At 48.9% G+C, this 12,055-nt stretch overlaps 1 protein-coding gene across 1 annotated transcript in view; it reads left to right on the top strand.

Annotated features, from left to right (window-relative positions):
* Positions 1 to 11,138, top strand: part of SORL1 (sortilin related receptor 1) — a 34,572-nt gene extending 23,434 nt beyond the window's left edge. Inside the window, exons 27-48 of the mRNA XM_088520591.1 lie at positions 29 to 136; positions 446 to 577; positions 878 to 1,009; positions 1,377 to 1,511; positions 1,597 to 1,752; positions 2,153 to 2,302; positions 2,733 to 2,861; positions 3,121 to 3,247; positions 3,800 to 3,969; positions 4,257 to 4,369; positions 4,736 to 4,840; positions 5,385 to 5,457; positions 6,640 to 6,722; positions 6,981 to 7,077; positions 7,181 to 7,365; positions 7,579 to 7,698; positions 7,785 to 7,949; positions 8,085 to 8,259; positions 8,747 to 8,853; positions 9,502 to 9,694; positions 9,985 to 10,197; positions 10,476 to 11,138. Coding sequence (XP_088376717.1) covers positions 29 to 136; positions 446 to 577; positions 878 to 1,009; positions 1,377 to 1,511; positions 1,597 to 1,752; positions 2,153 to 2,302; positions 2,733 to 2,861; positions 3,121 to 3,247; positions 3,800 to 3,969; positions 4,257 to 4,369; positions 4,736 to 4,840; positions 5,385 to 5,457; positions 6,640 to 6,722; positions 6,981 to 7,077; positions 7,181 to 7,365; positions 7,579 to 7,698; positions 7,785 to 7,949; positions 8,085 to 8,259; positions 8,747 to 8,853; positions 9,502 to 9,694; positions 9,985 to 10,197; positions 10,476 to 10,543 — 2,936 coding nt within the window. The 3' untranslated portion in view covers positions 10,544 to 11,138. The remainder of the gene's footprint in view (positions 1 to 28; positions 137 to 445; positions 578 to 877; positions 1,010 to 1,376; positions 1,512 to 1,596; positions 1,753 to 2,152; positions 2,303 to 2,732; positions 2,862 to 3,120; positions 3,248 to 3,799; positions 3,970 to 4,256; positions 4,370 to 4,735; positions 4,841 to 5,384; positions 5,458 to 6,639; positions 6,723 to 6,980; positions 7,078 to 7,180; positions 7,366 to 7,578; positions 7,699 to 7,784; positions 7,950 to 8,084; positions 8,260 to 8,746; positions 8,854 to 9,501; positions 9,695 to 9,984; positions 10,198 to 10,475) is intronic.
* Positions 11,139 to 12,055: the final 917 nt, after the last annotated feature.

Below are 12,055 nucleotides of genomic sequence, written 5' to 3'. Positions count from 1 at the left end.
CACAACTTCACTCAAATCTGAATTTCAGAGAAAAAGTGCAATGGCTTCCAGTGCCCCAATGGTACTTGCATCCCAACCAGCAAACACTGCGATGGCATCAACGACTGCTCCGACGCCTCGGACGAGCAGCACTGTGGTGAGTACCACGGCCGCGGGACCCGGCGGGAGCCCAGGAGCAAAAGGAGCGCGGGGAAGCCTGAGCTCACGCTCATGTGCTCCTCCGTGCTTGCTAGTGCAAGGCCAAGCAGATGGGATAGTGCAGGGACAGGAGGGCAGGCTATAGCGGGGACATGCCCAAATCATGCCCAACCGCTGGTACCGGGATGCAGTACCGGGTGAGGCAGCACGCATGCACAGAAAGCTCGGACTGTTTGCCAGGGAAGCGTTCTGCACCATTACGAAAGGCACTGCCCTTCCTTGCCTTTCTGCACCCCCATCTCCGCAGAGCCCCTGTGCACCCGCTACATGGATTTCGTGTGCAAGAACCGGCAGCAGTGCCTGTTCCACTCCGTGGTGTGCGACGGCATCGTCCAGTGCCGGGACGGGTCGGATGAGGACGCCAGCTATGCGGGATGCTGTAAGTGTGGCGGCACGCTCCTGCCTTGGACTAAGGCAGTCTGTGCAAAACGGGTCTGTGAAAAAATGTGCAAAATGTGGAGAAGGAAAGCAATGTTCAGAGGGGACTGCCTCACGCAGGTGCCCCAAAGCCAACAGGTCTCCTGAAAGGTAGCCCTGGGCTACCACGCTTGGCGTTTAAGTCCGTCGCTGCCTTCTGGTGTGCTCTGTCCTCTCTCTAGCATGATGTGCCCCTAGCCCCTGTACTAGAGCAGCTGGCTGTGGGGTGGACAGCTCGGGACAGCTCTCATGTCCCCTGCAGCCCAGGACGCAGAGTTCCACCGCACCTGCGACCAGTTCAGCTTCCAGTGCCAGAACGGCGTGTGCATCAGCCTGGTGTGGAAGTGCGACGGCATGGACGACTGCGGCGACTACTCCGACGAAGCGAACTGTGGTGAGCCCCCTTCACGTTTACATACACCCCCAGGTATATACGTGTACGCCTACGGGCACATGTATAATGTTGCACTTGCACCCTGCACAATGCTTTACCTAGAGAGCAGCATTGCTGTCCTCATAATACAGGAAGATCAAAGCACACAGAAAATCTGACACAGACAGCACAGACTGCAGCTAAGTCACACAGGAACCTATTTACCCCACAGATTCACAGCCCCAGGCAGCTTAGCCAAGCTCAGTATCGAGCAACGCTCCCTAGGCAGCATCGGGAGCTGCACACAGGCACCCCAGGCAGCGTGTGCCCCTTTCTGCACAGCTGCCTCGGTCTCTCGGGGCTCACGGCGCTCTGCTCTCCTTGGCAGAAAACCCCACGGAAGCCCCCAACTGCTCCCGGTACTACCAGTTCCAGTGCGGCAACGGGCACTGCATCCCCAAAAGGTGGAAGTGCGACGGCGAGAACGACTGCGGCGACTGGTCGGACGAGAGGGAGTGCGCGGGTAGGGCGGCGCGGGGCTCCCTCCCCGCTCGCGGGGCCGTCGGGCCGCTAGCAACAGGCCCGGCTCTCGCCGTTGTGGTTTTTAGGTTCTCCGGTTCTCCCCGTTTCCACACCGGTCCCTACCACGTGTCTGCCCAATCACTTCCGCTGCAACAGCGGGGCCTGCATCACCAACACCTGGGTCTGCGACGGCTACAAGGACTGCGCCGACGGCTCCGACGAGGACGCCTGCCCTACTCTGCGTGAGCCCTTATTGTCCTTCACCCCTTTCCCTTCTGCATCTGCAAGCGCTGCCACCTTCCCGTCTCCAGTGCTGTGGGTGATGCGTTCACAGGGCAACTTTTTGGCTCCCACCTCCGCTGCAGGTGCCAGCCAGGCCTGCTGTGCTCAGAGCTGGTGCAGGCCACCCCATTCCAGCACTACCAGTGCCCGCATCCCCCTTTCCCGGCTTTTCCAGCCCGCTGCACTCAGGAGAGAGTAGGACTCGGAGACTTAGCGAACAAAATCCGAAGGCGCCGCATACCTGTTAGATGGGAAGATATTGCCATCTAGTGGAGCTGGGACCTGGGGACAGATGTGCTGGCAGCAGGGTGGCCTGACGGTGCGCAATGCCCTTCCTCAGTGCACTCCTTCCTCCGCCAGGACCCAACGTGACGGCCACCTCCCCGGCGCTCGCAGGCCGCTGCGGCAGGTTCGAGTTCGAGTGCCCACAGCCACGCAAGTGCATCCCCAACTGGAAGCGGTGCGACGGCTCGCGGGACTGCCAGGACGGCGCCGACGAGAGGAGCTGCCGTAAGTGCCATGGGAAGAGCTCGGCCGAGCTCTTTGCAAGGGCGCGTGCTCTGAACGGTCCCACTTCTGGGGAATTCCTGCAATCAAGGCAGTGTCACAGTTTAAAATAGCCCCCAAAGAGCGCCCATCCCGTTAGACAAGGCTGCTGTTCAAAACTCGGCTGCAGCACAGAAATGTCACACGCCTCGAGTGTCGTGCCCCCGGGATGGTCTTGTGGGAAGTGCAGGACAGCGATTGCCTGGATTTTCGCCAGGAAAGAGGAGGGATAGGCTCCAGGTTCTTTCTACAGTGGATGTGAGCATCCCGGGGGATGTAGCAAGACAGAAATCCAAAAGAGCCCCATTAATGACACCCTGTGTGAAACGCGGCCACCCTGGTACCAGCACAGCGCGCCCAGCCACGACTCACACAACCTCTGCGCCTCCCGCAGCCACCCGCAGCCCGCTGCCGTGCCCCAACGGCTACAAGTGCGAGGACGGCGAGGCCTGCCTCGTGCTGACGGAGCGCTGCGATGGCTACCTGGACTGCTCGGACGGCAGCGATGAGAGGAACTGCACCGGTAAGCAGCGGGAAGAGACCCTGCGGGAGCAGCTAGGACATCAGGGTTATGTGCCTGCCCTGAACAGCCTGCTCGTCTCCATCAGTAACACCCGCCTGAACTCTGTATTATCACACTGGGTGCTGCAAATACTCCCTTGAGCGCATATTGCTGTTTCTACCCTCTCATGCTGCCATGCGACACACTTAACTCTTGCTCCTGTTCTGTGTAAAGGGCTTCCTTTCCTCCAGTAAAACTGCTTTCCCCGCTGTCTGCCTAGATGACACAATCGTGTACAAAGTCCAGAACCTCCAGTGGACAGCTGATTTCTCCGGTGATGTCACATTGACCTGGGCTCGGCCAAAAAAGATGTCCTCGACCTCCTGTGTCTACAACGTGTATTACAGGTACACTGTGCGTTACAGACCCATTGCTATTTGCGTCGGAGAAAGGACGGGGGGAGCATGAGCATCAGTAACAGCATTCGCCTGTTTACAACCAAGTATCAAAATGGATCTGGTCTTGAAAGACTGTGAAATTTGCCATCCATTTCTACTTGAACATTTTTCTAATACTTTGTTACAAAGGAGACCCAAAATAGCTCTTTGTAAGGGATATTTGTGAAAAGCTCTCTGTTTTCTAGAGTGTTTACTTTGACAGTAGTATGGGCATATTCATTTTTTGTTTTCTGCTCGGGTCTTCTCTTTGTGGGATTGCTAACAATGAGAACAAAGTCGAGAAATTAGAGCGCAGCAGTGGTGGAAACCTCGGGGGACGGTGGCTCTAAGGCACTAAGCTATATTTAGTTTGTGCTTTGAAACACTTCCTTTTCAAGTTGGTGGTGTGAAAAGGAAAGGAAGACGCAAGTTCTGAAAACAGATAGTTCATCCTTTAGGAGCCGCTGAGCCCCCTCTGTCACTAAACCTCCTCCCGAGTGAAGTGCTTTGACTCTCGTGCAGGACAGTTGGCGAGAGCATTTGGAAGGTTTTGGAAACGCACAGCAACAAAACGAACAGCGTTTTGAAAGTTCTCAAGCCAGACTGCACCTACCAGGTGAAAGTCCAAGTGCAGTGCCTCAGCCGCGTGTACAACACCAACGACTTCATCACGCTGCGCGCACCCGAAGGACGTAAGCAGACCCGCGGGGACCTTCCCCTTGCCTCGTCCCTGCTAGAAAGTGGTGCAGAGGTAGCCCCTGGGCAAACAGAGAGGGTTCTTCCCCGATTCACACTCCACCACTCAATTCTGCTTGCAAGAAACGAGATAATCTAGCTGCACGTTGAGGGTCAGGGTAAAGAAAAGATGAGGAAAAAGACAGAAGACCTCTGAGAGACCCTGTCCTGCTTTCCCCCTCGTGGTCTGGACACGCTGACGTGGTGGTAGCTGTGCTGCTAATGCCTCTGTTTCTTTTCCCAGTACCGGATGCTCCCTTTAACCTCCAGCTGTCCTTAAGAAAAGAAGCCGAGGGGGTGGTGACGTGCCGCTGGAGTCCTCCTGTGAACGCCCACGGGCTCATACGGGAATTCATCGTGAGTCCTGTCGCGCCGGGGCCGCGCCAACACCAGACGTGGGGCACGAGCCCCGCTCGCTCCTCAGAGCCGAGCGGGTCCTTAGGGCTCCTTTCCAAACATCTCTGCAGAGAGTGAGGGGTCCTCAAATAAGGGGGGTCATCAAATAGGACCTTTGCAGAGGGTATCTGCTACAAGGGTTAATCAAGAGAAGAAAAGTTCTGCAGGACTCAAGGTGGTAGCACCGTCCTCAAATCCATGATGTCATTTCTGGCTCGCTTTCCAAGCTTTTAGAATTCAATATAGTGACATTCTGACACAAAGGGACCTGCGACCTTGTGGGGCTGGAGACAGGAGAGCCCTCATTGCTTGTTTCTGCGCTCCCAGGTGGAATACAGCAGAGGTGGATCCAAGGAGTGGTCATCCCTGAGAACTACCAGGAACTCTACTGAGATCAAGAACCTACAGGTCAACACGTTATACATTGTTAGAGTGAGTATTTTCAAAGCTTTAATTGTTGTACTGGGAATGCTCTCATTATTTTCTGTTAGATGGTCTGGGAACTGAATGTTAACTTTCAACTAACTGATAGAAAGTTTGTTGTTAAAATTCTGCCCTTTACTGTCAACCCACAATGGGAACTTGGCATTTGCACTGGTAATATATATAGTTTCAAGGCCTAAATTCTGCCCCTTGATTTGCTCCTTCATCCAAGAGGCCAGGCTATGTTAAGAAATCTGCGCTATTAATTGCCCATTTCAAAGTCATTGTCATTGCACAAGATCTGGGCCAGAGATAAATTTGCTCCTAACTGTATCACTGGGAAAATAAAAGCTATACATGTGGAGAATGCATACATTTGGGAGACATGGGGTAATTGCAGACTGAACTGATAAGAGTAGGAAATCAAAGTCTGCAAAGTGAACCCTGTTAAATGTACACTCTGCTATTGCTCCTCTAACTCGTTCTCTGCCTGCATTACAAAATGTTTGCAGTGTGCACTGGTTCAGATTAACTAACCCTCTAATTTGGAAAGGTTGCTGCAGTAACTAGTCGAGGAGTGGGAAACTGGAGTGATACCAAATCCATAACCACCATAAAAGACAAAGGTAAGCATTGCTGTTGTTTTACTTCAGATCAAATTGGATAACATATCAAATCCTCTAAGTATTAGCCTGAAATGTTAGCATCAACAGGCCCACCACCATCTTCTTTCTTTATCCTTCTCTCCTGGGCGTCTTACAACCTTTAGCAACTTTGCTCACTTACCTTTACCTGCCTGCAAGCTCAGTGGTGAGTCTGAGCGGCTCGTTGGCTCTTCCTCCGTGCCCTGTGGTGCAAAGGATGGGAATTCTGCCCCTGGAAGTGCATGAGAAACCTGCCCAGAGGACAGGGCCCCAGGTAGATTCCCAGGGACTTTAGTAGGCTAGATGCTACCTTCAGATAGCCAAGGTGCATTACCATTAACTCCTTCAGTGCTTCTGCCTGACAGGACACCTATTCTTTCCTTTCCCTTTTAGCTTATGATGGTTTCTGTATTTCATAGAGGCTGGATCTTTAAAAGAGCATGAAGGTTCCCAGGAGCTATCACAGCACCACAGTCATTCACTCACAGACAGCAGATAAATGGAAACAAAATAAAAAACCATTTCCCACTGAAATGTTTTTGAAAAGCCTTTTAGGCATCATTTGTATTCATGGCAACTTCTTTATTTTGAAAACTATATTCTGATGTCAGCACTGCCTGCCAGCTAATTTGTCAGATAAAAGTGCATCCTCACAATGTTGACAAAGAGAGGAGAGAAAACAACACGCTAAAATGCATGATTCCTCGTAAGATGAAGTGCATGAATACCTGATTATTAGAGGCAGCTACAGAAGTAGAAAGATCTGTAACACCTATCAGCTCGATTTACATTGGAGCTTTGCAGCTGTCTGTACTGACAGTTCCTGACCTCCCACCGCTGATCATGTGGACCCTAATACACAGCTGTCCCAGTGAGCTCAGCAGTAAAATACCTACATCTGATCCTCTCTGTGTTCACCCTGTGCCTAGCAAAGCACAGACGTGTCAGGCAGCTTTTAGGTGACTGATCTGAGAAAATAACAACGACGTTACTTTTATATGTCACTGCCTTTTCTGTGAGACTTGTGTCTTACAGACGTGCAAGCTTGGCCCACTAGGACTAAGGAAACTCTTTGTCTGATATTTCCTCACCCTTGTGAAAGTCTGTATTCTTCTTATCCTCTCTAAGTGTTAAAATAACAGCGGTTTCTTCCCTGCCTTCCAGTCATTCCTCCACCTGTCATACATATCGAGAGCTACAGTGAAGACTCCATAAGTTTCACCCTAAAAATGAATACTAACATCAAGGTAAATTTTTGAATTTTTCTACTAAAACAGCACTTAAGGAAAGGCTGGAGCTGGTAAAACTGTAAACATTGGATGGGATAGATAAGATCACCCACTTAAGTATTGTAGCTACGTTTAAACACTAATTATTTCATATTGATTTATTACTTAATACCCATCAATGGTCCCAGATACAGTGCTCAGACTTAAAATGGCAAAACTTTCCCTGCATGCAAAAAACAGCTGAAGAGATAGTTTATATTTGTTGCTGCTCGGCAGGTCAGCGGTTATGTAGTGAACATCTACTGGACCTTTGATACACACAGGCAAGAAAAAAGGACTCTGATCATAGAAGGAGAAAAATCGCTCCAAAAAGGTAAACTCTTTACATGTAAAATTTCTATGTTTGAGTCAAATTAGAGGGGAAGTTTTTGGTGAAGGCTGTAGGCTTAGTCTCACCAATCTCTCTCCTTCCTCAGTGGCTAACCTGACAGCGCACACTCCCTACGAAATCTCTGTGTGGGCTAGGACAGAGCTGGGCGACAGCCCCCTGTCCTTTGCACGCGTTGTGACCAGCGGGACGAGACCTGTGTCCCCAAGTCTCAAAGCCAAGGCCATCAACCAGACCGCGGTGGAGTGCAACTGGACCGGACCGAGGAACGTTGTAAGCTGCCGATCCTCTTTTCTCAATCGTTCGGAAAGGATCTAAATCTGAAGCTCAAAACACGAGTAAATCTCCCTGCAGAAGTGGCCGGTGGGATTGAATTCCACAGCCCTGAAAATTTTAAACCTGGAAAAACTGCAGCAAGGAGCTGCTGCCCCATAAGCACAGGCAGAGAAAGCGCTTTTATTGCTTAGCTGTTCTCCTCCTCCACAGGTCTACGGCATCTTCTACGCCACGTCTTTCCTAGAGCTCTACAGGAGCCCGCACAACACCACCACCGCTTCTCACAACATCACCGTGATCGTGAACAGAGATGAGCAGTACTTGTTCCTGGTGGGCTCCTCCTCCCTGCAGCATGGGCTGCGTTTCGGTATGGCCAAGCAAAGGCGCAGCGTTAACCACCGCGTCCCCTCTTTAAGGTCCGCGTGATGTCTCCCTACCAAGGACCACCCTCCGACTACGTCGTGGTGAAGATGATCCCGGACAACCGGCTCCCGCCTCGGCACCTCCACTCTGTGCTCACCGCAAAGACATTTGCGGTCATTAAGTGGGAATCGCCCTACGACTCGCCCGACCAGGATATGGTAACGTCTCCGTATGGATTAGTATGAGTTTTGCCCCCTGGTCTGATGTTCTAGCACGATATGAGATTGCTAGCAAGGCTGCAGGAAAGTAAGATTTTCTGTCACTCACTGCGCGTACCCTTTCTCCCCCTCCAGTTATACGCTGTTGCAGTTAAAGATTTAGTAAGAAAAACAGATAAAATCTACAAAGTGAAAACCCGGAACAGCACAGTGGAATACACCATTAAAAAACTCGAACCAGGAGGCAAATATCACGTTATCGTTCAACTGGGAAACATGAGCAAAGAATCCAGTATGAAAATCAACACAGGTAAAGGAAAAAGTATTACTGCTTGGGTCCCGCAGCATGTCCAGGAGAGGGAATCCCATGCCATTCCTGGATCCCTCTGCTATATCCCGCTGCCTGTCGGAGCAAAGGGTTCACACAGTTCTAGCATCACTTATTGATCTCTCACTACCCAAATGTCCACGCAACTCCCAGTAAAAGCAGTTAGAAATGCAAGCAAGTAAACCAAAACCAGTATTTTGGCACGATGGCCAGGGAATTTTTCTCCTGCCTACATGGAGGTGGGAACGACAACTTTTTTTTGCTGTGTAGAGGGAATGAAATGTTGTTATGGCTCTGCCATAAAACAAAACACTGCCTGCTTACATGCTACAGTGTCCTGTCCTCCAGGACAGCATTTCGTATGCAGAGTATTGTCTCGGTCCCTAAAAAAGTACTGGCTTTCCAAGTGACCTCACTGCTTTGTTTGCGCTTTAAACCCAATCTGTTTTTCACTTTCTGTCATTTGCAGTTCCCCTGTCTGCACCAGATGCCTTAAAAATAATAACAGAAAATGACCATATTCTGCTGTTTTGGAAGAGTTTAGCACTTAAGGAAAGCAATTTTAATGAAAGCCGGGTAAGTTGCACCCCCATGTCCTCAGTCGTACAGGGGCTTGGACTCTTTCAGACTCTATAAATACATGAGCACGCTCCACACTCCTAAGTGTCCTTGCTAAGCCTCCTATATAGAGCACACTTCAATTCATGTGACAGCTAAGGTGTAAGATCCAGTCGGCTACTTTTGAAGCACATAATTATGCTCTTGAGCAAGGTCAGTTACCACACGTGGGAAGGACTGGAAACGGGCCGCAGCCGCCCAGGTCGGTGAGCGCGCCAGGAGCCTCTGAGAGCTCTTATCATTGAAATTTTGATAGGAAATCTGTGAAATGTTCTCTGTCAGGGACTGGGCGGGTGGAAATCTAAAAAAAAAAGAAAAGGTCTTTGTTGATGGACTCCATTTTTGGGTGGTCACAGGCAGATGCTAAGAACAGAGTGAACCAGAGAGACTGAATATTTCTCTTTAGGCTGGCCAAGGTCAATGCACACTGCCAGGAGGAAGCTTTGCTATTGCTCTCTCAGCCAATAGTCCAAATACATTTCATCAAAGCTAAATTCAGGAGCAAAACCAAATTTTGAAGACCTGTCAGAAGCAGCAAACCTGATCTCTGCAGCTCCGTCCAGTTGAGTAATTCGGGATTTGTGCCTTTACTTTCACAACTCTCAGGGTTATGAGATTCACATGTTTGACAGCTTGATGAACATCACGGCTTATCTTGGGAACACCACAGAGAACTTCTTCAAAGTGTCCAACCTGAAGATAGGTCACAACTACTCCTTCACAGTTCAGGCCAGATGTCTGTACAGCGGACAGATGTGCGGGGAGCCAGCCACGCTATTGTATGATGAGCTCGGGACAGGTAAGTCACTGGCTTTTTCTTTCCTCCCGTTTCCTTAATGCAGATTAATGAAAGCTTCAAAAGCTGTTCAGAGAGGAGTTAATAAAATATCATATAGTTGGTCAATGTGGCGTTTGCGTCCTAGCAAGGAGGCAGGCAAGAAGAAATCATCGTGCAGTTTCCTGAATGTGAATGTTGTGGCAATTTGGCCATATTCCAGTTGGGTTTGGTGCACGGGACGCTGACCCAGCAGCAGGTAGAGGAATGTGGTTTCAATTGCAAATGGCACTTCTGTCCCTCCTGGCCTGTAGGTGAAGATTCCTCTGCATCGAAAAGCGGCAGATCCACAGACGTCGCGGCCATCGTGGTACCGATACTGTTCCTGTTGCTCGTGACGCTGGGGATTGGGTTTGTGGTGCTGTACATGAGGCACAGGAGACTGCAGAACAGCTTCACGGCCTTCGCCAACAGCCACTACAGCTCCCGCCTGGGCTCGGCCATCTTCTCCTCGGGTGACGATTTAGGTATGTGACAGCCCATCCCATGCCGTGGATTTTCAGGACAGCCCTAGGGACCTGAAATTAGTGACAGAGCTAACTTCTCTCATCTAAAAGTCAAAATTTGAGAATTTTCATTCTCAAAGATGGGTCATCTTTGGCATGAAATCTCTTAGGATTTGGTCTTGGTCAAAAAATATAACCCTGGCCCAGGAAAAACATTTCTTCACCTAGAGAAGCTCCATTAGTGCAAATGTATTGAAACTAGGATATCCCTATAACAGAGCTTTGGGTTTGTTTTCCAGGAGATGAGGATGATGAAGCTCCAATGATAACTGGATTTTCAGATGATGTTCCGATGGTCATCGCATGAAGCGCGTTTCCGATTGTAAAAACCAAATGGTGTAAATATTTTATTTGATAAAAATAGTTGATTGTTTATTTTAAAAAGCACTTTGAGTTGCAATACGTTATTTTTATATGGGCCAAAAAATTTTAAAAAATACACTTTGTAGTAATTGACTGTGAATCGCAAACTAGGTTGATTTAGTAACAAATTGTTTTGAGTTAATATTAATTTAGTCTTACAAGGCTATGCTTGCTGGGCATGCTCTTAAGTCTGTGAGATACTTTCCGTTGACTAAATTGGCTATTCATTTTATTTTTCTAAGACAAGAATAAATTTATTTAAAAAGAATTCAGGAGATTATATATGTAGAGAGAGAGAAGTCATATAGTCCCTGAAGGTTTTGCTTTTACTGAAAAAAAATCCTTTGGACTTTGTTTTATATGAAAGTATTTTTGTTGTGTTAATTTATTGGGAAATCTGCTTGAGAACAGATTTCCAAAGTCGTCAGACATTGTACACATTATTGTGTAGAACATGTGCCACTTCATCGTGCAAGGCAGGAGTATTTTGGCATCCTCATCAGTGTTCTTGCCACGATAATAAAAATCCTTATTTTTACACATTTTTCCCCATTGTTAAAGGACCCACAATCTCTCAGGAAACTGAGACTCAGAGATACCAGGGCTCTAACTGGGAGCTCAAAACCCCCAGACAGCAGCAGGATTTAAGGGCGCACTTCAGTGCTTTGCTAATCTGGGGCCACAGGGCCTAAAACGAGGGGTTCAGGTCACTACAGGCAACTCGAAAGCTAAAAGCAGCCTGGACGGACGAAGGGCAGCAGGCTGTCAGTAAGCTGACCGAAAAATATTGGTCATTAACCATCTTTAAAACACTCATCCCAAAACACACCTTCCAGTGTGATGAGGAAAGCCGCTTTCCTCCATGGAGCATCTTTAAGATGCTCATATGTTGATGGGACAGAAGGGGGAGCCTCCTCTGTGCAAAACTAGAAAAGTGCTTCACTTATGGCTTTTCCACAATCTTGCAGTGGCAATTACTGCAAATTTAAATTCATTGGGTTTACAGCAGGGATCCTGTGCTCCTCCCTTAAAAGTAGCTGCAGTCAGACCTTCCTCTTACATATAAGTAACACATACATATATGTATTCATCACTAGTCATTTTGCATTTACCATAGACGTAATACTGGCTCCCGAGTCACCAAGTAGAAATGTCTGGTTACCGCTGTCTAGGTTTTTTTGCAATAACAAAATGTGAATCTCGCCATGAACCCAACTCCTTGCCAGGCCAAGAACGGGGCTGGGAGGGGATGGTCATGGCTCACGCCTCGCCATACTCGATATATGCAAAGCCCCATAGTGAAATGCAACACTCTGTCTTCTCTATTTTCTTTGTTTAAACCAAAAGTATTTTTGCTGTGTAAATGAAATTATACTTGCAGTCTTCCTACAGATGAAACAAGAAGGGCCAACTATGTTTTGATACATGACTGATCCATTTAATTTCACATACAGAA

Source organism: Tinamus guttatus, unplaced genomic scaffold (assembly GCF_059628265.1).
Source record: "Tinamus guttatus ecotype Peru unplaced genomic scaffold, ASM5962826v1 Tinamus_guttatus_pri_ptg000093l, whole genome shotgun sequence".
NCBI lineage: Eukaryota > Metazoa > Chordata > Aves > Tinamiformes > Tinamidae > Tinamus > Tinamus guttatus.
Note: the sequence above shows the minus strand (reverse complement) of the source record. Positions and strands in the feature narration are given on the sequence as shown.